Source organism: Fonsecaea erecta, assembly GCF_001651985.1.
Source record: "Fonsecaea erecta strain CBS 125763 chromosome Unknown Scaff6, whole genome shotgun sequence".
Lineage (NCBI taxonomy): Eukaryota > Fungi > Ascomycota > Eurotiomycetes > Chaetothyriales > Herpotrichiellaceae > Fonsecaea > Fonsecaea erecta.
Genome location: NW_017387249.1, coordinates 940,027 through 961,362, shown reverse-complemented (window position 1 = coordinate 961,362; position 21,336 = coordinate 940,027). Strand labels below are relative to the sequence as shown.

General features: G+C 56.4%; 9 protein-coding genes across 9 annotated transcripts; 3 read left to right on the top strand and 6 right to left on the bottom strand.

Annotated features, from left to right (window-relative positions):
* Positions 1 to 310: 310 nt before the first annotated feature.
* AYL99_07373 (hypothetical protein) lies at positions 311 to 1,435 on the bottom strand (the record flags this gene model as incomplete). Its single annotated transcript, XM_018838882.1, has 1 exon — positions 311 to 1,435. One exon carries the CDS (start codon positions 1,433 to 1,435, stop codon positions 311 to 313), a length of 1,125 nt encoding a protein of 374 aa, XP_018691650.1.
* A 685-nt stretch (positions 1,436 to 2,120) lies between these two features.
* AYL99_07372 (hypothetical protein) lies at positions 2,121 to 3,606 on the top strand (the record flags this gene model as incomplete). Its single annotated transcript, XM_018838881.1, has 4 exons — positions 2,121 to 2,303; positions 2,354 to 2,681; positions 2,749 to 2,922; positions 2,981 to 3,606. 4 exons carry the CDS (start codon positions 2,121 to 2,123, stop codon positions 3,604 to 3,606), a joined length of 1,311 nt encoding a protein of 436 aa, XP_018691649.1.
* A 684-nt stretch (positions 3,607 to 4,290) lies between these two features.
* AYL99_07371 (hypothetical protein) lies at positions 4,291 to 5,989 on the top strand (the record flags this gene model as incomplete). Its single annotated transcript, XM_018838880.1, has 3 exons — positions 4,291 to 4,554; positions 4,712 to 4,936; positions 5,216 to 5,989. The coding sequence occupies 3 exons, from the start codon at positions 4,291 to 4,293 to the stop codon at positions 5,987 to 5,989; spliced, it is 1,263 nt and encodes a 420-aa protein (XP_018691648.1).
* A 1,259-nt stretch (positions 5,990 to 7,248) lies between these two features.
* On the bottom strand, positions 7,249 to 10,364 carry AYL99_07370 (hypothetical protein; the record flags this gene model as incomplete). Its single annotated transcript, XM_018838879.1, has 7 exons — positions 7,249 to 8,042; positions 8,093 to 8,406; positions 8,455 to 8,565; positions 8,622 to 8,670; positions 8,727 to 9,632; positions 9,691 to 10,146; positions 10,202 to 10,364. The coding sequence occupies 7 exons, from the start codon at positions 10,362 to 10,364 to the stop codon at positions 7,249 to 7,251; spliced, it is 2,793 nt and encodes a 930-aa protein (XP_018691647.1).
* Positions 10,365 to 11,118: 754 nt separating this feature from the next.
* AYL99_07369 (phosphoribosylaminoimidazole carboxylase, catalytic subunit) lies at positions 11,119 to 11,726 on the bottom strand (the record flags this gene model as incomplete). Its single annotated transcript, XM_018838878.1, has 2 exons — positions 11,119 to 11,648; positions 11,699 to 11,726. The coding sequence occupies 2 exons, from the start codon at positions 11,724 to 11,726 to the stop codon at positions 11,119 to 11,121; spliced, it is 558 nt and encodes a 185-aa protein (XP_018691646.1).
* A 629-nt stretch (positions 11,727 to 12,355) lies between these two features.
* AYL99_07368 (nicotinate-nucleotide diphosphorylase (carboxylating)) lies at positions 12,356 to 13,315 on the top strand (the record flags this gene model as incomplete). Its single annotated transcript, XM_018838877.1, has 2 exons — positions 12,356 to 13,172; positions 13,239 to 13,315. 2 exons carry the CDS (start codon positions 12,356 to 12,358, stop codon positions 13,313 to 13,315), a joined length of 894 nt encoding a protein of 297 aa, XP_018691645.1.
* Positions 13,316 to 13,829: 514 nt separating this feature from the next.
* Positions 13,830 to 15,821, bottom strand: AYL99_07367 (putative transporter; the record flags this gene model as incomplete). The annotated part of the gene is made up of 9 exons (XM_018838876.1): positions 13,830 to 13,997; positions 14,132 to 14,281; positions 14,349 to 14,591; positions 14,653 to 14,931; positions 14,980 to 15,007; positions 15,067 to 15,139; positions 15,190 to 15,238; positions 15,305 to 15,648; positions 15,701 to 15,821. 9 exons carry the CDS (start codon positions 15,819 to 15,821, stop codon positions 13,830 to 13,832), a joined length of 1,455 nt encoding a protein of 484 aa, XP_018691644.1.
* Positions 15,822 to 18,089: 2,268 nt separating this feature from the next.
* On the bottom strand, positions 18,090 to 18,621 carry AYL99_07366 (methionine-R-sulfoxide reductase; the record flags this gene model as incomplete). The annotated part of the gene is made up of 2 exons (XM_018838875.1): positions 18,090 to 18,478; positions 18,567 to 18,621. The coding sequence occupies 2 exons, from the start codon at positions 18,619 to 18,621 to the stop codon at positions 18,090 to 18,092; spliced, it is 444 nt and encodes a 147-aa protein (XP_018691643.1).
* Positions 18,622 to 19,212: 591 nt separating this feature from the next.
* On the bottom strand, positions 19,213 to 20,842 carry AYL99_07365 (hypothetical protein; the record flags this gene model as incomplete). The annotated part of the gene is made up of 2 exons (XM_018838874.1): positions 19,213 to 20,751; positions 20,807 to 20,842. 2 exons carry the CDS (start codon positions 20,840 to 20,842, stop codon positions 19,213 to 19,215), a joined length of 1,575 nt encoding a protein of 524 aa, XP_018691642.1.
* Positions 20,843 to 21,336: the final 494 nt, after the last annotated feature.

Genomic DNA, 21,336 nt, shown 5'->3' with positions numbered 1-21,336 from the left:
AAACAGATATCTTTGGATATTGGAAGAGCCATCAAATGTGCCACCACACCAAGATATATATTTTTATATATCATGTTGAAGGCCAGACCTATCCGATAAGATATGTACGTATGTATGTATGTGGATAGGCAGTTGTTGTCTGATCTCAAGTGAAAAAAGAATCACACCGAATCTATCTATATGTGACCCGGGACCAAACCACCCTCCCTACCAACCTACCTATCTACCATGGCCAAAGCCCCAGCACCGGCGCCAGCAGCACACCACCACCACTTGGATCCCCTCCGATCGATTGACGAACTGCCATCAATCATGCCTGACGACCCTCCATCGACGCCCAGAACTCATCCAACAACTCATGCCTCTTGACCGCGAGATCGAAATCCGCGTACCCGGCCCCCGCGGCGTAGGCCTCGTACAGCCGCCCGATATTCTGGCCCTGGTTCGGTAGGGACGTCCACTCGTCCCCGCCCTCGTCGACCACGATGTCCTCCACCGCCTTGGTGGCCAGATCGTACCGCCGAAAGGTCAGGGCTTTGGCCATCTGCGGGCCCGCGCTGGCAAAGGTCACCACCAGGATCGCTTTGGTGCCGAAGATCTCCCATGTCGAGCCCGGCGCGTCGGGAAACCGCGCGCCCCCTCGCAGGTGGAAGCTCAGCACGGCCGGGGGCGAGCGGTCGAATTGGCCCTGCAGCAGGATCTGGTCGGGCGTGTCCTTGTCGTACAGCTCGGGGGATAATGTGCCGTCGGCGGCGCGTTTGATGGGCATCCGTGGACGCAGGTTGACCGCCAGCGCTTGGTAGGTGCCCGGCTTCAGCTCGCCGATCGCGAAGAGGATGGAGTCCAGGGCGTGCCCGCCGTAGATGGTCAGCGGGTTCGCACCGACTTTGCGTTGGAGGAAGTGGGCGTAGCGCTCGTCCGCCGCGTTGTCCTGCCAGTTGTTGATGACGCCGTGGTAGTTGACGCTGTGGATCTCGCCCACCGCCCCCGTGCTGACCAGTTCCCGGATCTTGTTGATGGACGGCGACGCCCGCGCCTGGAACCCGATCATGGTGCGCACGCCCTGGTCGCGGGCCAGGGCGGCGATCTGGCGGGCTTCCTCGGTGGTGGTGGCCAGGGGCCACTCGACGAAGACGTTGCGCCGGGCCTTGAGTGCCGGCACCACGACGTCGAGGTGGCTGTCGACCCGGGTGGAGACCACGAACAGGTCGACGTCCGGGTCGACGGCGATGGCGTCGTACGAGTCGTAGGCCTTGACCGTGTCCTCGGACAGGTTGTGGGCGGTGATGGCGGCCTTGGTGGACGCGAGGGTGGAATTGCACATGGCGACGATCTCAAAGTTGGGCGACGACGCCAGCCGGGGGAGGTGAGCCAGTGCCGCCCAGGCCCCCGGCTTGCTGGACAGGCCGACGATGCCGACCCGGATTTTGGTCATCTGGGTGTCGTGATATTCTAAGCTGGGGAATTATAAGAATATTGTTCTTGTTATTGTTCTTGCATGCAGATGGTGGTATTCGCAGTCCAGGGGTCCTTTTTGTTGAATGACACCTGAAGAAAATGAACGAGTCTAGTCTTGTGGACGGACCCTGTCAGGTGGAATTGAATTTGTGCGTCCAAGTTCTGATCAGGGCTTTGTGCGGCCCAAAGTTGGAGAGAGCATCGTCGTTCCGTTGTCGTTGTCGCATCACGCATCACGCATCATGCATCATGCATCAAGGATGATTTGTCCGGATTCGGCCATCGGCACGTCGACGGCGTGTGCGAAGTAGTGAGTGGGGAGTTGTCGGGATGAGCATCTGAGATTCCCTCGTGGCTCCCCCATCCTTGGACTCACTGACTAACTCGCTCTCACTCAGGTATGTACAGACAGACACATACACACACACACACGTGTGCTGTATGTAACACTGTAAGACCTAGACGCACGGCTTGCAACTAGCCTGTGCTGATTTCCTTCCCACTGTGCTCGATCCGATCATCCCCGAATCCCCACGACTGTGACTCCCTACTACTGACTGTACCTAGGTGCTAAGTACTGTATGTGTATTGTCGCTGGTCGAGTGTCGAAGATGCACAGTAACTAAGTCGGTGCATTCACCATAGACAGACAGACAGACACCATGACACAGCAGCCCGACAGCCACTCCCCCGATGCAGAGATCGCCGAAATCCTGTCGCTGCAGAGCGTCCGTACACAGGCACAACATGTCCTCGACGCCGCACGGAAAGGCCTCCTGAACCACTTCGACTACGACGAGAGTCGGATGCCCGAAGTCGCCGACTACGTCGTCTCCATCATCTCGGTCTGGTGTCTCATCACTCCCAACCAAAACAATGCTAACGAGCCGAGCAGCGTGACTTTGGCCCCGACAGGTACGACCAGATCCCGCCGCACGGGCGATGGCAGCAGTTCAACGTGGGCAACCATGAACGAATCACGCCACTGCTGGAGCGGTGGACGGCCCAGGGCTGCGACAAGACCGAGCTCGCCCGCCGCATGGTCGACCTGTTATTTGTTTCGGTTCTCATGGACGCTGGCGCCGGCGACGTCTGGCAGTTCCGCGAGCCGGGGACGGGCCAGACGTACGGGCGGAGTGAGGGCATTGCATTGGCGACGCTGCACATGTTTTTGGGCGGGAAGTTCCAGTCCCAGGGCACGGGTGAGGGTCACTTCGTTGACGGTACGTGGGTGTTGCAGCTCAGCTCCGTTGCCAGAATCTACGCTGACTGATATGTGCCATGTTGTAGCTCGGGGCCTCGCCGACATGAGCGAGGACACGATGCAGCAGGGTTTTCAGATCTTCAGGACCAACGAGATGACGGCTTTCTCGTCGCGGGTGACACTGCTCAATCGACTGGGCGTGTCACTGCTCAACCTCACCCACATCTTCGGGCCTACGGGGCGGCCGGGAGGTCTTGTCGGTCAGGAAATGCCGTTCTCTTCAATCACTGTCGTGTATCTATTAACCAGACGTCTCAGACTATCTGCTCGCCAACGCCGTCGGATCCAATGTCCTCGACTTCGCCTTCCTGTGGCAGACACTGCAGCAATTACTTCTCCCCGTCTGGCCAGAGAACCGCCCGCACATCGCCGGACGGCCCATCGGCGACGCCTGGCCGCTGCGCGTGCTGGCCCAGACGACGACCGGCACCAAACCGCTCACCGGCGCCATCCAGCCCTTCCACAAGCTGACCCAGTGGCTGGCCTACTCGCTCAAGGTGCCCTTTCTGCGACTGCTGGATCTGCGATGGACCAACGAGCACCTCAGCACGGGGCTGGCCGAGTACCGCAACGGCGGCATCTTCGTGGACATCCCGGTGCTGCGCCTGAAGCCGGACGCCCTGCGACGCGGCCAGAGTCTGTCGGGCCAGGTGCTGCCCCAGTTCGAGGCCACGGGCGACGAGATCGTCGAGTGGCGCGCCATGACGGTTGCACTGTTGGACGAGCTGCACAAGATATTGGTGGAGAAGAAGAATGTCCCTGTGAGTTTAGGACAGATGCTCGAGGCCGGCACGTTCAAAGCGGGCAGAGAGTTGGCCGCCCAGTTCAGGCCGGCCACCAGGTCCAGCCCGATCCTGATTGCCGGGGATGGGACGCTTTTCTAGTCCGGCGACTGACGACCGGGGATTGGGGGGGGATGGTACATAATCTATGTAGGTTCAGACCGGAGATTTGTGTAAAGGAGGAGACAGAATTCTCATTATGGGTGTCCCTACGGCGATGTCCGCTGTCACCATCCTATATCTACATATGTACGCTCTCCATATTGTGCTGTGAGATGACTCTGTAAGCCTGACTGGGCTCAGAAGCAACACGGTTTCTTCCTGGCATTCTCTAGTTAAAACAGTGTGGGTTTGAAAGCAGCTGGAGGTGGGAACATACATACATACAAACCTGGTGTACGTGTCCGAGGTATGTACTGAATCTGAATATCTCCTCAATCATGCTCCTCCTTTCCTCCCCTCCCCTCCCCTCCCCCATTCTTGGTATGATCGGACGGGGCAAACCCTCGGTCTCTTGTGTGCACTAGGCTGGTGAGGCTACTAGGCTAACCTACCTACCTACCTACCTACCTACCTACCTATCTTTGCCAAATAACCTCCCTCCTTTCACAGACATAAAAAGATGAACACATAAGCCCCCTCGTACTTGTCTCCTTGCATGCACCAGAGACCCCCAACCCCCTTTCTTGGGCTGGACTTGGATTGAACTGAACTGAGCTGAACTGCGCGAGAACCCATGCCACGGACCAAAGAGACCATGTACAACTAGCAGCAGCACTCACAACAATGACGACGACGACCACCACCACCACCAGCGCCGCCGTCGCCAACATGTTTCATCCCGACTCCTTCCCCGACGGCGCCTACTACCGCGACTACTTCTTCGTCGGGGGCGAGTACGTGCCCGTAGAGGACTCGTCCTCCACCGCTCAGTTCGGCGGCAGCATCATGAAGGGCCAGACGTACGTCGAGTGCCTCGTGCCCGTCGCAGGCGGCGTGCGGCGTCCGTTCCCGCTCATCCTGGTGCACGGGGGCGGGCAGAGCGGGCTGGTACGTATGATACCTCTACCTCCTCCTCCTCCTCCTCCTCCTCCTCCTCCTCCAACAAGCATACTACTCATGTATCTATATCTATGCGTCGATCGATCTTCGCCAAATCAACTGAACGTATCTTTTGTGCTGTACATTAATAATGTGTAATGTGTAGAACTGGCTGCACACCCCGGACCACCGGCCCGGCTGGGCCTCGTACTTCCTGGCCCAGGGCTTCGCCGTGTTCATCGTGGACACGCCGTCGCGGGGCCGGTCGGCGCCCGACCTCGCGCAGCACCACACGACCTACTCGACCGGCTTTGTCGAGCAGTGGTTCACCGCCCCATCGTCGTCGTCGTCGTCGTGGCCGCAGGCCGCGTTGCATACTCAGTGGCCGGGGGTAAGTACATACATACAAAGGTTTTCCCAAAATCAATCGAACCGAGGAAAGCCGGGAAACAAGGGAGGAAGGAGGTAAATGCACACAGGCTCTCAAGGCGCTTCCAAGAAGAAGAAAAGAAGAGAGAAAGAAAGGACATGGTGAAGCATTGGTTACGCCCGTGTCTGTGTCTGTGTCTGTGTCTGTGTTCTCGAGCTGAAGGAACTGGTCATCCTATCCACCCACCAACCGATTCTTATTCTTCCTCACCCCAAACCACTAACTGACCCATACCTCCAGACCGGCCGACGCGGCGACCCGACCTTCGACGCCTTCTACGCCTCGACGTACCCAAGCACGTCCGACCTGCCGGCGTACCAGGTCTCGCAGAAGACGGCGCTCGTCGCCCTCCTGGAGCGGATCGCCCGCCCGTGCATCCTGCTCACCCACTCCCAGGGCGCCCCGGGGGGCTGGCTCGCGGCGGACGCGCGCCCGGACCTCGTGCGCGCCATCGTCGCCGTCGAGCCCAACGGGCCGCCCTTCACGGGCCACCACCCGCACAACGGCGCGCCGGCGCGGGCGTGGGGGCTCACGGACGTGCCGATCGCGTACTGGCCGCCCGTCGCGGATGCCAGCGAATTCAATCTGGAGACAGTGCCCCACTCCTCCGCCCAGCAGCAGCAGCCCGGTCGGGATCCTACCGTGCTTCAGAAAGAAGGCGGACCGCAGGGACACGTGGTGCGCAAGCTGCGCCATCTCCAGCACATCCCCGTGCTGGTCGAGGTGGGCGAGGCCAGCTACCACGCGCCCTACGACCACGCCACCGTGGCGTTTCTGCGCCAGGCGGGCGTGGAGTGCGACTTCATCCGCCTGGAAGAGCGGGGCATCCGGGGGAACGGACACATGCAGATGCTCGAGCTGAACAATCTGGATATCGCGAGGGTGTTGGAGGAGTGGATCCGGACGAGGGTGGAGGAGAGAGAGGACGGAGGGGGAGGGATGAGGGATGTAGTGGAAAGGGGACAGGATGAAGATGGGACAGGACAGGAGGGACAGGATAGGATAGGAGGATAGGATAATTAGATTGATGTGATGTGAATTGAGCTCAGGATAGAGTACTGTACAGCATAGTGTAGTGTAGTATAGTGCGTATGCACAAGCAGGATACGAGCATTTGCAGACTGGAAAATGGATAAATAAAATAAACGAAGAACACAAATAAATGACGAACTGAAGAAGACAGAGCCATAGATGGATGGACGCTCTCTCCCTTCCCGAATAGCTGACCTCACCATACCGTACCGTACCATGTGAGTGAGTGAGGTATGAGGGGGATTATTTATTCCCTTCTCCCTTCTCCAGGACATAGGACACAGTACCGTATGTGTAGTATAGTATAGTATGGTATAATATGGTATGCTAACTACAACAATACCGTAACCCACCGACTGACCGGCCGACAGATGTACCTATATTTACTTCAATCGGGAGAAATCAATCAGATTCCGATCTCGACCAGTCCGCAACTTCCCCAAACGCCTTCTTCCAGTCCCAAGACTCCTCCCTCTAGAGGCTCAAGGGTGATGATGATGAGGACGAGGCAGGAGGCTCTCTCGGTGTCGGAACCTCTTTCACGCACCCCACTCCCACTCCCACTCTTGCACCCGCCCCCATTATTCCTGGCTTATCCCCCACGAATTTCTTCCGGGGCGCAACTGAGTTATTGTTATTGTCATTGTTCCGCAATGAGTGGGTGAGTGTTGACTGTGTACTCCGTACTCGGGAGGTCGACCTACTGTTAGTCGAACGCAACGCAACGTCTCTTCCAAAAACGGTCATGAGAGCCTTGAGGGCCGAAATACATATTATGTCGTGTTTCGGAAATCACAGGAGCGTCTGGGGTCGGTGGGAATACTAATAATGCAGATGGATAGCTACACACAATTGGAAAAAGGAGAGGATCAATTTGAGGGTTTGGCCGTGTTGTAGCACAGACCGGTCGTCAACCGTCATATCATGGTGTTGACTTGTTTGTCCACCGAGATACAGACACAGATCAAGGGACGATGCAACGTCTGTTTTCAGGTCCCGAATAATATGTGTTTGGCTTATTTCGGGGGGTTTTGTGAGTGGTATAATTACATATATCTCTCTCTTGCCAACCCTGCCATCCCCCCAAAAAAAACCTGACTCATGAATGTCTTTTTACACAAAAAGTCTGTGGCTTATGATGTTAGAAATCACATTTCAGGAAGCCCAAGACATATCAAGACATATCAAGATTGGAGTAGATTTTTACACGGCTGTGACTGCCTGCCTGCCTGCCTGCCTGCCTACTCATCCACAACCCCCTCGTACTCGTCGGCCATGCGCTCCGGCACCAGGTCCTTGAGCAGCTTGGTGCCCTCCTGGATGACGATCCACCGGATGCGGCTCAACCGCTCGGCCATGACGGTGGTCAGGCCGGTGGTCGAGTACTTGCCCAGCAGGCGCGAGAGACGCTCGGGCATCACGCTGGTCATGCTGCTCACCAGCACCTTCATCTCCGTCTCGGCCTGCCACCGCGTGGACCCGTCGAGGTTGGTCGTCTTGCTCGGGGACGACTTGTCCGGTCTCTCGCCGCTTGTCGGGTGGGGGGGCACCACCACCACGGTCAGCGAGTGGAACGCCCAGCAGATCAGGGTCGAGATGTACAGCCGGAACGGGTAGAAGAAGGTGTGTTGCACGTCGAAGCTCTCCAGGTTGAAGACGCTGTCGCGGAGCAAGTGGGCGGCGTGCCACACCGCTTTGACGGCCGGCGACGAGCCGCCGGCCTGCGCCCATTCTTTGACATTCCCCTGAGCTCGGATGTAGTCGGATCGCGTCACCCGGCGGCCCACGGAACGCCGGGCTCCCGCGTAGATCTGGAGGTCGACGATGTCGACGTTCAACGTGATGTGGGCCGTGTGGTAGACCGCGTTGGCGGCGGTCCGGAAGCGCGCAAAGTGGGCTCGTCGCGAGTGGCTTTCGTCGAACGAGACCATCTTCAGGCAGTAGGTGTCAAAGTCGACTTTCCACGCGTCGTACGCGGCAATGAGCTGTTCCCGCCACTTGGACGTGTCCAGGTAGCCCGTCTGGTGCATCAGTCCTGTTCAAGCGTCAGTAGCCACCCGTGAGCTGGTCGGTGTCATCGCTTACCAGACGCCATTTGGTCGACATGCTTCATTTCACACTGAATGGAGATGAGTCCGTTGAGGACCAGGAGAAGGGGAAAGGCGTCGAGGTCCGGGATCTTCAGTCCCGACTCCAGATCCAGATACGCCGTGAGCACGGACTGGAACGGCAGGAGAGACTCTTCGCTGGCGTACTTCCACCACTCTTCCGCCGAAGTGGCCTCCCACGCGGAGCGGCTGCAGGGCAGGGCGGTGCGGATCTCAAACGTGGACAGGGACAGCGGCTGGGAGAAGAGGGCGGCATTCTGAGTGTCCCAAAAGAGACAAAGAAAGGCAACTCTGGGGGCCTGTTAGTGTATCGAACCGGCCAGCGTGGATCTTCCTGACCTTTTCTGGAGCTCGACACTGATTGCCCGGCGCCAGTTGGATTCGAGGAGCTCTGGTTTATCCACCATTCTTGGTTGTTGCACCGTCAGGCAATCACTTCGCCGGATTAGACTGGTTGGCGTTGTTAGATATCACGGCGTCCTGTTCCATCATGGGTGGAAGCTTACTTGACGAGGAGACCATGAAATACAAAGGCCGTGTCATGTTGCCTCTGTCCTAGAAGTTGTCAATTACGTGAACCTCCCGCGACTGGCCACAAAGCCGTGACTGACCGAAGCATTCAAGCAAAAACACGGTTTGAATCATCCACAGCTCTGGCGTCACCGAAAATGCCACCCGATGAAACACTTCGGCCCTCAGAGCGTCGTACATGCGGTCGGCAAAGGCATCGATGCTGTTGTCGCTAAAAGTCGCTCCCAGCAACACCACGGCGGTGAGGAGGAGCGTTTCCGTCCGCGAGGGGTCGAACGTGGCCATGTGTAGGAGAGGATAGGAGGCGTTGAAGCAGGAAAAGAAAAGCTCGATGTAGTGTTGCATGGACGCGCGGGACAAGAGAGACTGATGTCTGCTGGTGTCGGCCCTCGCATCAGCGGTTTTCGCTTCGGCACGGTGCAGCAAGCCCAAAATTTTCTGGTGGGAGTTGTCATCCAGGGGAAGTGTACTTGTCCCCGGTCGGCTGGGGAGACTATCCGGGCTGGATGCAGAGTATGAGCTGTCTCGTTCGGATCGTGGAATCTGCTCCGGTCGCGGTCGGTCCGTAACTTGCGCGGATCCTGGACTGGTCAAAGCAGAAATCGAAGACCCGGTCTCCCAGAACGAATCCAGGTTTGGGACCAGGACTGACGCCGTCGGGACTCTTTCATTTCTCGTCCCGATTGCCAGGGTTGCCGAAGACTCGCCTCGCGTCTCTATTGCTTCCGTCGAGTTCTGTGGCAGCGGTTGCTCGTTTAGTGACGGTACCAACGTGGGCTGGCGGCCCATATTGGATGGCATGCTGAACAGGTCACTCGATGACGGGTCCGTCGGTTGATGGGACATGTTTTGGGAATGGAGGCCCGCGGTGACCGGCAGACTCCCAAACTCTGATTGTTCGGGGCCGGACATGACATTGGCATTGGGATCGACGAACCAGTCCAGACTCGGGACGGGCACGAATGGCGCATTGTACGAGGTTGTCGCTGTGTTGGACTGGTCAGTTCAGTGCATTCGTCCCGGCCACCGTGTAATCTCCCTTACCAGAATTCTGATTCGAGGCTTCATCAAAAGGAGCATCGACCTGCATGTCCAAATCATCGGCCGAAAAGTCCCAGGACGACCTCGCCATAAACTCAAACATGTCGAACCCCAGTGCCGTCTCGATCAAGCCCTGGTTCTGAGGAAATGCCTCGGCCTCCAGACCTTGGGCGCCGGCCGAGTCGGCCCCGGACCTGGACCTGGACGGCGAGGACCTCTCGGCATCGACCGACTTGGGCGAGTTCAGACAGCTCATGAGCACGGGGATCTGTGCACTCTGCTGGGCCAGGTCGAGGGACTGCATCCTCATCCACTGTCGGCGCAGATAGCTGTGCGAGGGTCGCTCCCTCACGATATTACCGTTGGCATCTCGCCACAGCCTCTTCCGACTCTCGACAATGCCGAGTCCTTCGCCACCGGCCTCTTCATCCTTCTGTCGATGTCGTGCCACGTGGCGGTCTAGAGGGGAGCTCAGTTAGCCGGACCGTCCACGACCCGGTGGCCGCTCGCTTACCCAGGAGGTCGGGTCTCTTAAAATGCAAGCGACATCGCGGACAGGTGTAGTCGCCGTCGCCATGATTCAACATGTGACGGCGCAGGTGGTCGGCGCGGGTGAAGCCCTTCTGGCAGGCATCATTGGGGCAGACGAATTTCTTGGGCTTAGTGCTAGCACTCATGATGGATGCCCATGGGGAGATGCAGGCAACAGGGCGACTGGAGTACCCAGGGCGGCACGTGAGAACATGACCAGGTTGGGTGGGTGTTTGGGGGAAAATGGCCAGAATGCTGGCGAAATGGATGGGAGCAGCAGCTAAGGGATGATGGAGGGAGGGATCAGGGCCCTCACAAGCCTCAGCAGCCTGGACATACCGGTAATGGTTAGATGGTCAGATAATAGATAATAGATAACTAGTCGATAGTCGTCAGATGGACCGACCACACGGGGGACCTCGGGTCAGGGGATAGTTAGTTAGTCCAGGGTCGTCGTGGGCTGGTGGCATCTCATCTCTCACACACATAATAACGCCGCTGATGTCGCCGAGTGGCGAGCCGGCTTCCACTCTTATCAATGGGGGTGTTGCATGGAGACGCCGTTGAATACGATTGATACAGTAAAGCAAGATGGACTCCCACCAGACACAAGATGCCAGATGCACATGCAGAGGAATGATCGAATATGTAGGAGAGAGATGCAGTGTAGTGGGAGTCACGTGTGGTGTGGCATGAATTCCGCCCACCCCTCCAGCACCGATATACGATACAATATATTGCTGTTAGTGAGGGATCAGTTTCAGGTCATGCATGCACATGCTATTGATTGGTTGATTGATCGATTGAATCATTGCCATATGGGTCAATCCCAACACCTGCACCCATGCAATTACACCCACAACCAAGGACGTGGAAGTCGACTGCTAGAGCTGCCCCGGGCTACGAGTCCAGCTTCTTGTACGTCGACCAGCCCTCTTCCTGCAGACGCCGCTCCTTGGCCATGTTCTCATCGTCCATCTTCTTGAGATGGTCGGCCACCCATTTCTGCGCCTTTTCGTCGCTGGTGCCCACGATCCGGGCCGCCAGGATGGCCGCGTTGACACTGTTCGAGATGCCCACGGTCGCCACGGGGATCCCGCGGGGCATCGACACGATGCTGCACAAACTATCCAGCCCATCCAGCGCCATGGCTTTGACGGGCACCCCGATGACCGGGAGCACCGTCTCCGAGGCCAGCATGCCGGGGAGATGCGCCGAGCCACCAGCAGCAGCGATGATGACCTTCAGTCCTCGTCCCGCTGCGCCCTTGGCGAAGTCGAGCATGTATTGGGGGGTTCTGTGCGCCGAGGTGATGTGCACTTCGTAGGGAATGTCCATGGTGTCGAGGATCTCAATGCCCGGCTTCAAGGTCGCCAGATCCGTGTCGGAGCCCATACACACGGCAATAACAGCCTTGCGCTGTGTTGGGCCTGGGGGCGCCAATTAGCCAATTCCGCAACAGAACGGACAGTAGACCTACCCTCACGATACACTCTTGGGGCGTCCATGGTTGTAGAAAATTGATGTTATTATTGTAATGGTGATGTTTGGTGTTGGTGTTGGTGTTTTGGAGAATTTTGTTGATGAAGAAAATCAGCGGTGATCACCGTCTCTGTGTGTGTGTGTGTGCGTGCGTTTGTTCGCGTGTGATTGATTATCCAACCTCCGAACGACGTGACAACTCGTGACTTTGACTCTCGCTGGCTGCTCGAACTGGGTTTAGGGCTCATGCACCGTCTCTTCCTCTTATACGCACACGGGACCGGGATGCCCATTATTCCCTGGAAGCCTGTGCTGCTTGTCCCCGGTCCACCCACCACAAACATGGGGAGCTCTCCCAAATGGGCCCGAATCAACAAACAATGGGCAGACATGGCTGCGTTCGCGAATTCTCCCGAATGAACAGTGGGGAGCAGCAGCACCATTACCACCAGCAGCGACTGTAGGCGTCGATGTCCCTTCTATGGGTTTAGTAAGTCAAGAAAAAGGTGCTCTGGCTGGTGAGTTCTGGACAACGCCCTCACTTCGCTACTCTTCTGCGTCTTAGGTGAAGCCCTCAGAGATATCGACCATCGCAAACACATCTACCTACCCTCTCTCTCTCCCCTCTCTATCAAACACACGCGCGTACTGAACCATGGCTCTCGACTACGGCGACACCGCCAACCTCATCCCCACCAGCCTGCCAGACAAGGTCCGCGCCTGGCTCGCCGAAGACACCCCCTCGTTCGACTACGGCGGCTTTGTCGTGGGCGAGGACGTCCGCACGGCCACCCTCTACCAAAAGGCGCCGGGCGTGGTTGCCGGGGTCCCCTTCGTGAACGAGATCTTCGCCCAGTGCGGCTGCACCGTCGAGTGGTTCGTCAAGGACGGCGACTTTCTCGACCCCACCACCAGCCCCGGCGGCAAGATCAAGGCGGCCACGGTCCGGGGCCCGACCAGGAAACTGCTCCTGGGCGAGCGCGTGGCGCTGAACACGCTCGCGCGCTGCTCCGGCGTGGCCACCGCCAGCCACAAACTGCTCAAGCTGGTCCGGGCCGCCGGCTACACGGGCATCGTGGCGGGCACGCGCAAGACCACGCCCGGGTTCCGCCTGGTCGAGAAGTACGGCATGCTGGTGGGCGGCGTCGACCAGCACCGCATGGACCTGAGCAGCATGATCATGCTGAAGGACAACCACATCTGGTCCCGCGGGAGCATCACCGACGCCGTGCGCTCCGCCAAGGCGGTCGGGGGATACGCCCTCAAGGTCGAGGTCGAAGTCGACAGCGAAGAGGGTGCCGACGAGGCCATTGCCGCCGGCGCCGACGTCATCATGCTGGACAACTACGACGGCCCGGGCCTGCGCGTGGCCGCCAGAAACCTCCGCCAGAGATGGGCCGGGAAGAAGTCGTTCCTCCTCGAGTGCAGTGGAGGGCTCACGCCCACGAACGTGAGGGAATACGTGAACAACGGTAAGTGTGGCCGTCCGTGCAGTCTAGATTCGACAGACGACCGAGTGTGGCTAACCCACGAGGCAGACATTGACGTGATATCCACATCCGCGCTGCATCAGGGGTGTCCCCACGTCGACTTCTCCCTCAAGATCGACCACTAGCCCTCAGCCCGTGTGTGCTCCGGGAGTACCTATGCATGATAGCTAGCATATGCGTCGGGAGAGGGCCAACCTGGGGAAACGAGCAAGAGCAAGAGCATGGGCTGGCCGCAGAACAGTGTATCATACATTCATACCATATCTCCCCAGTGAGAGGTGCATTGCTGGACTGCGATCTAGGGGGTTTCCATAGAGAATCAAAAGGGCGTCCGCAGACCTTGGAGCAAGGCCACATACACAGACACGTGGGGATCTTCAGCAAGCTTTGTCTAAAGATGCGAAAGATGCTTTTCAATCTCACTGTTTCAAAGAATATCCTCGAGGAGGGCGGTGCCGATTGACTCTATGTACGATATGATCCTCTTCTTCTCCTTCTTCTTCCTCTTCCTCTTAAAGTCGGTCGAGAAGCCCCCCCGTGCCACCACGACTAAGAGCCAGGATACCAAAAGTCGCAGCGCACAAGATTTCTTTTCCGGTATATCTCGAACAACCAGGCAGGACCCAGCTTGGATTTCCCTTACAGCACGTATCGGAAGTCGGGATTCTGCTCCATGCCGCGCACGCACGTCCTCTTCCCGCTGTCGAGCTGCTGGTTGACCCGTCTGTAGTAGAACCACGCAAACGAGGCCGTCAGCAGCATGCCGCCCTGGAAGCATCCGGAAACGATCAAGGCGGGTCGATAGATCTGTGTGTGTGTCACCACGATTAGCTCTGAGCTTTCTAATTGAACAACGTTAGGGAAAGACGGGGGACAAAGCGGAGCATTCAGCCGCATGGCCTTTGCTAGCCCCGCGATCCATGTGCATGGGACCAGCTTACCGGAGCATCCTGGCTTCTGAACGCATACGACGAGATGATTCCCGCAATGTTCTGGAGTCCCGAGAGCAGGCCGAGAGTGGTGGCACGTGCCGAGTTGGAAGTGATGTTGCTGGTCGCCCACGCCGGGACCAACACGGCCGGGGTAAACGTCTGGAGCAGTGAGCGAGGGACTTCAAAACGAGGTGGTTCTAGTACGGGAAGGGAACAAGCGACTTACCCCAAATGTCAACAGAAACGTGAAAAAGTAGCCGACTCCCGCCTGGTGGACAAGATCAACCGAGCCCAAGCAGATGAACCCGATCATCGACGTCCCCATAGTGATGACGGACCAGATGCCTCGCGCCTGAAACCGGTCGGAAATCCAACACACGACCACAATCCACACAGCTCCGTTGAGGTTGGGTGCGATGGTGAAGAGATTGGCCTGGACGGTGTCGGGCTTCAATCGCTTGATAAGGGTCTACCAAAACCACAGTGAGCGGGTGCGACACCCCCGTCAAGTCCATGCGTGGGACACTTACAGGCAGAAAATTCGAGAGGGTGGCCGCGGCAACTCCGTAGCACAACGACATGCCGCCGAACATCCACGTATGCCAGTTCAACAGTGGTTTCAGGGCAGCCGACCAGGAGAACTTGGTGGGCTCCATTTCAAACTCCCTTTGCAGTCGAAGTGCTCCCAAGGTCTTCTCCTCCTGGCTGAAATATCGCGAGGCCGCCAAGCTTCGAGGCAGGATCGTGAATGCGACGACGGAGAGAAAAACTGTTAAGCTCCCCTCGATAATGAAAAGATATTGCCAGTTCTGCATCACCGTTAACAGGTGGTCTGAAGATTCGATGGTGGACCTTACGTGAAGCTTTGTATGCCATTGGAAGACACTGCGAGGACACGTTAGAACTGGCGAATAATCTTTTCGCAGGGCTTGGTAGAGTCACACCTGTAGGCGATCAATCCCGAGAACGCGTTGGCAACGAATCCCATCATGTAGAATAACGAGATTCTTTTAGCAACTGAGACTGGTCAGGATCAGGCGTCCAAGTGCCATCAAGCGATGCCTTACTTTCATGACGGGTGTAAAACATGGATAGGTAGTAGATGGCCGAGGGGAACTGATAATGCCGTTAGTGACCGCACCTGGCGGTTAATCCTGAGGGAACGAGTCTGAAAAGACGTACAAACCCAGCCTCCACGACGCCCAGCAGAACTCTCGTCGCGGCAATGCCGCCAAAGTTCTTGGCCGCAGCAGCTCCAATGGACACAGCACCCCAGCCGAACATGAGAATGGGGATCACGACGGCCGGGCTGAAGCGTTTGGCCAGAATTGTGGTGGGTATATTCAAGAGACCATAGGGAATATAGAACAACGTCAAGACCAAGGAGTACTGGTTAGTACCAAAATGAAGGTCCTTCTCGATGCCATCGGTCTTCGCGTTTCCAAGGTTGGCTCGGTCGAGGCTGTTGGTGAAGTAGATCATACCGAGCACGGGCAGAATGATCAAGTCGAGCTTCCATATCAAACCTAGGCCACGTTAGCTCAAGTACACCTCAAGAGGCATCGTGGGCTCTCGTACTCCTCTTCACTTTTGGGTCTGGTAAATCTTCAACCTCTCCAGGGATGCTCCCGACCCGCGCCAGGTCGATATCAGTGGTTTTGGTAGTAGGCATTTGGGACGGTTTGACTTCTTCAATCATGTTGTTGCAGGTGGCAAGGCCTCCAGCTACGTGCACAGATGGGCAGGGTGGCGAACTTGTCGAAGATATACAGACAGCGACGGACTGGTCGCGTGTCCTTCAGATGCTGGGAATGGGTGGGAGAATGCAGCAGTTATGAAAGGAACGAGGTCTGAAGAGCCAAACCTCGAGGCGAATGATCCCAGTTCTATGGGGTGTCGGTCAGAATCCGAGTAGCCGTGGTTCCACCTCCCCATCTATTTCGTGGGGAGTTCACGCAACGAGCCGCGCATATTGATGTCCACCTTGATTCGTGATGGTGCTCTAATTGGCCAAGGCCCGGATCCTGTAGTGGGAAATAGTCCATTTCCCCAACACCCTGTCAAAAGTCCTTGTGGCCTCATTGGTTACCTTCTTAGCGGTGGTCCAGACTATGGAGAGCCGGTTATCAGTGAGTATCAACCACCGCTTGATTAGCTTTTGCCCGACATGAGTTTCGGAGATATCAGACTCGCAACTGTGGGGCGCAACAGGGGAGGAGTGGCGGGCGTAGACACTGTAGACTCGTGAATACCTTGTGCAGTATGCAACGCGTAGGCCTCAAAACGATCAGTAGTCTGCTTTAGATAAAGCTGCCCAAGTACACGTATCATATCTCAGGAGGAGTCGGTGCACTTTTGAGTTGTGGCGCTGCTTGGCTTCGACCGTTCTGTGTAGAGTCTTATGGTTCTCCTGGTGGTCCGTAGCTTTTCCAGGAGATCGCTAGGTGGAGAGACAGGTTCGCAGAGGATAGGTTTTCCACCGAAGTTCTGAGAGATGCCAACATGCATACTACCACAGGGTGAGGTCAGTCTCCATTTCGGCTACCTCTTGGTGGATAGTGTGTCTGGCCATTCTGTTCACGACGGGACGAAGCATCCGTTGTTATGTCACGGAAACAGGTTAGTCCTGCCAGCGTAGGTCAAGGGAGAGTCTGGCACGGAAGACGCAGCCGCTGGGGTCGTTACAGTCTGGGACTGCGCGGCGATTGGCTAAGTCAAGGCTGTTATCGAGTGGAATAAGTATGAAGCTTGCCGTTTGCTTTCAAATTTGCCTCTCGTCCGTGCCTGGGGTTTTCTTGTAAAGGTTACCTCCACTTTCGACTTCTCATTTTGGACAGGATAACTTCGGTGTGGGCGAGTGTTATCATGGCCAAGGGGGCATTGCTGCGCTTGGACCCGCGTCGTCCGTCCCGCCGACAGTGTCACCTGGAATTCGATCCATTTCGAGGGAGTCCTGTATAATATTATACGTTATATAGGCCTGCCTCTGAACATAGTGTCGATGCTTCATTTCGAGACCATCTGTGTTAAGTCTGCATGTGACACCTATCGCTTCTATAGAAGCCACAAATGATTGACATGGTTCTGGAAGATATCTGCCGGTACTGGATGCACATTGACGGTGAGATTCAGTGCTTTGGCCTTGCCCAGGAACTCTGCGGTATTGGCGAGGTCACCGGCAACGGCCTCGACCAAGGAGGGTAGGCACTGGGGTCAGGTCACACCAGCCGCATTGGCATCATGCCGAGAGGAGGGAAAAAGTGGAGGGTTGCGGAGCCTCATGCCACGGGAGAAATAAATGGTGGAGGCTCCGTTTATGTGAGAGATAAGTAGCAGTGATCGATGGATGAAGCCCACTCTTGCTTAGTTGAGTTCGCCGCCCAGATGTGTTGTTCTGGCTCAACCTGGGCGAGCTGAAACTTGGAAGTCCTGGCCATAAAGAGGCTGGGTGTGCTGTTGTCTTCTGAGCAGAGCAGTCATCGGTAGATCTGAACTTTGTGGGCATACTGAAAGCCTGAGTTGCCGAGTGACAGATGATCGTATGTGTGGTCTCACCAAGAATGGAAATCGACAAGTGAGATATTCGGTGAGGCTTGAAGGTCTGAGCATTCCGTTAAGGGGTAAGCGTGCCCAGACATATCTATTAAGTGGTGGCCCCCAGTGTGGAGATGTTCCGCCCTTCTTCGTGCACAAAGAAGGGTAACTGGAAGCTCTACAGTGGGCAAAAGGATAGCTTGCAGAACATGATTATAGAACGAAATCGACCCGGCCTCGGAAATGTGCCACATCAAGCTTGAGAAATGAAGTGCATAGAGGTGTGTGTGAAGACTTGTGGATTATAACGGCGTTTTATCTACAGATCGCAAGTCCAGCCGTCGACTGGTGATATCGTTCAGATCATTTCGGGACCCCTATGGCCAAAAATGCAATTGACAATATTATTCATTTTCTCCCAGAAAGACGTATTTTATTTCGCCTCCCCATTCCCTTCCTTCTTAGCCTCCCCGTCCTCCTTGTCGTGGAACTTCAAACTGATACTGTTGACACAATGTCTCTCATCCGTCGGCGTCGGGTAGCCTTCGCCCTTGAAGACATGGCCCAGGTGGCCGCCGCAGTTCGAGCAGACGATCTCGGTCCGCTGCATGCCGAAGCTGCTGTCCGTGTGCCGGGTCACGGCACCCGGGATGCTGTCGAAGTACGCAGGCCAGCCGCACCCGGACTTGAACTTGTGGTTGGCCTTGTAGAGCGGTGCGTTGCAGGCCGCGCAGGTGTAGACGCCGTGGTCAGGCATATGCTTGTCGTACTCGCCCGTAAAGGGGGCTTCGGTGCCTTTTTCGCGCAGGATGCGGAATTGTTCTGTCACCATTGTCAGCGCCGGTCGAAATCAATCAAAGGGAAATCTGTTTGGGGGAGTGGGAGCCGAGGATATACGCCAGAGACGTACCTTTGTTCAACACCGTCCTCCATTCATCATCTGATCGTGCGCCTGGGTAGGTCATTTTGGCTGAAGCGGGAGTCGAGGTTCCGAAGAGAGCACTCAAGAAAGGGATCGAGGACATGGACTTTGGGAGAGTGGCGCGATGTGTTTGTGAGATGCGAATACCCCGCAGCAGTGGTTGTTGGGATCGAAATGCGGTTGCGTTGCCGAACGTGTAGAGTCTGCGAGCGATGTTTGGAAAGGATGGGAAGCGCATCAAGAGAGAAGGCCTGAGGCGATTGAGGATATATAGACCTTTGAGATCCGGCAATGGAGCGAAGGGGGAATAGGACGAACTGCGTAAATGCGTATTTGAGATTCAAGCGAGTCTGCGCCTCCGACGCGCCGGCGTCGATGATGCAATGGAAGCTTCTCTGGCATTGTGATTGGCTCAAAGACAAACAGAGTGGAGACTTGATTGTGGAATCATTTAGTGCGGGCGAGGCTGAGGTTTGCAGCCTCGTCAACTATTTGGAATCCCACTGAAACTGATTCCTCAATCTCTGACCAAGTACCTCGTACTAACAAGCCATTCTATCCAGATCCATGTTCCCTCTAGATCCGCATATTTGTGCAAGCTGCAGCACTCGACCTGGTAGACAACATATTTCACTCATCGACGGCTCTTCCCCGTCACCATCAACTCACCGTGGCCGATCTCGACTTTCCATCCTTCCCTCATGAGCGCCTTACTCACCGCAGGCCCTATCCGCGGCGCACGGTTCTTGCTATGAGTTCCCAGGCCTGTCACTATCTTGAACCCGGCTCTAGCAGGTCCGCCGCCTCCGGTGACATATTTGGCTTCGCCTAAGCCATCCCACCAGCTCTGTGTTTTGGCGCTGGCAATTCGGACCGCATCTTGCACGGTCACACCGTGGAGGTCGAGAATGTTCGACGAGGACTGTTTAGCCACGAGCGAGTCTGCTTCCGCGGCTTTGGCTTCTTTCGCAGCCCTGATGCGTTCTCGTCCAATCTCGGAGTAGTGCGCTGCAACACCTCCGTAAAGACGATCGGATCTGCTTCGTTGGTAGGCCGCAGCAGCTTGTTCGAAACTTTGGCCTGCTGCCATTCGAAAGCTGGCTGCTGAAGCTCGATAAGGGCCCGTCGCCATGGCTGCTGTTGCGGTCGGAGTGGTCTCAGGAGTTTCGTCTTCGTTGAGGTCCAGAGGGGCATACTGAGCTGCATCATGCAGCTTTCCGGATGTCGGTACCTTCTCAGGCGCTGACATGGCTTCCAACAGCTCCTGAGCTGCAGACGGTATATTCCGGGCCAAGCTCAGGAGGCCGTACATTTGCGACTTCGGCACATGCTCAAACTGGCTCTGGAATTCGGCAATCTGAAGATCGACGACGGGATCGACCGCGGCCAACTTACTACATGCCCTCCCCTCTCTTATCGCAAGATCACGTATTGTAGAGGCTAGCCTCGCGCCGTTGAAATGATAGATCGACCGTACGAGCTGAGGTTGGAGCTTGGTTCTAGAACAAATGAAGTCGACGTCTTCGGACATCGTGGCCCAGACATTAGTAGGAGTGGAATCTGATTGATAGGGCGAGGAGGAAGCTGAGCTTGCACGGGACGACTCGTTTGTCCGGTGTTTCCGTTTCTTCCTCCCTTTCCTGTGGACGAGGGCATCTTCCGCAAACCCATCCACACTTTTCAAAACAGGCACATCTTCTGGTTCATCCTCCAGCCCTTGGTTCAGGAAGGAGAGGTTGAGGAGCTCGTCGACGGCTTTGTCGAGCGATCCGCCGTGGCTCTCCAGGACACTACCCAATTCGCGCTTGGGAATGTTGGGAAACACATGCCGCAGCCAATCTGTCTTCTGCTCGGTCGAGGAGTTGTCTAGATTCTGTCCTAGGCCGTCCGAGTCATTCCAACGCAAGTCGGAGACTCCAGTGGTGATGCTCGTGACACCGTTTGAGAAGGTATCTTCGGGGCACGACCTAGACGTGTCGGTGGCTTCCTTGAACTGCGCAGGAGCTCCTGTACCTGAAGGATCAAATTCTGCGTCCTCCTGTTCTATTGCACCGGCCTTGAGGCTGTCAAGGATCGATGTCAAGACTGCACTGTCTTGGGGCAGCTTGTGGTCGGAGACGATGGCATAGAAAAGGGCATCGTCGAGCGGAGGACAGTATTGGACTCGAAGAGTCTAGCAGACATCAGCACGGATGGCCAGACAAAGCGAGGGGTAATTATGTTCATACCTCAAGTTGCGCAGGTGAAGTTTCCGAGTCGCCCATTCTGAGATCTTTGCGCTGATCATGTTTGGTTCGGCGGGGCTAGTCTGGGAATTCTCTGGCATTCTGGTGCTTGGGAGACAGACATTTGGAGCAAGGGGATAACAGACTTTGCGACATACATGGTTGAGAGTATTGCGAGAGAGTAGGAAGGGGAGGAGGTTGGCTCTCTCAAGTGGTGATGCAACGCATTCTGGAATGTGTCCAGGCGCAAGATGCGAGGGCGAGCGTGTGCGCTGCATTTCCAGGCACAGTTGGAGCGCCTATTTTGCTTCGGGGGCGCCTGATGACTCGACCTTGGCGGTGGCACGTGCCCCTTGAAGTCAGTCTTAAGTCCTCACCCTGAACTTCTCAGCCTGCTCAGGGAAGCGACGTCATCGATCCTCTTCCTTGGCAATTCCTCAGTCTCGTCGAGGTCAACACTCAGGGGTACTTAGTACACAGGCATGTGCTGACGATGGCAAATGTAAACAACATTGGAGAATCACAAATTAACC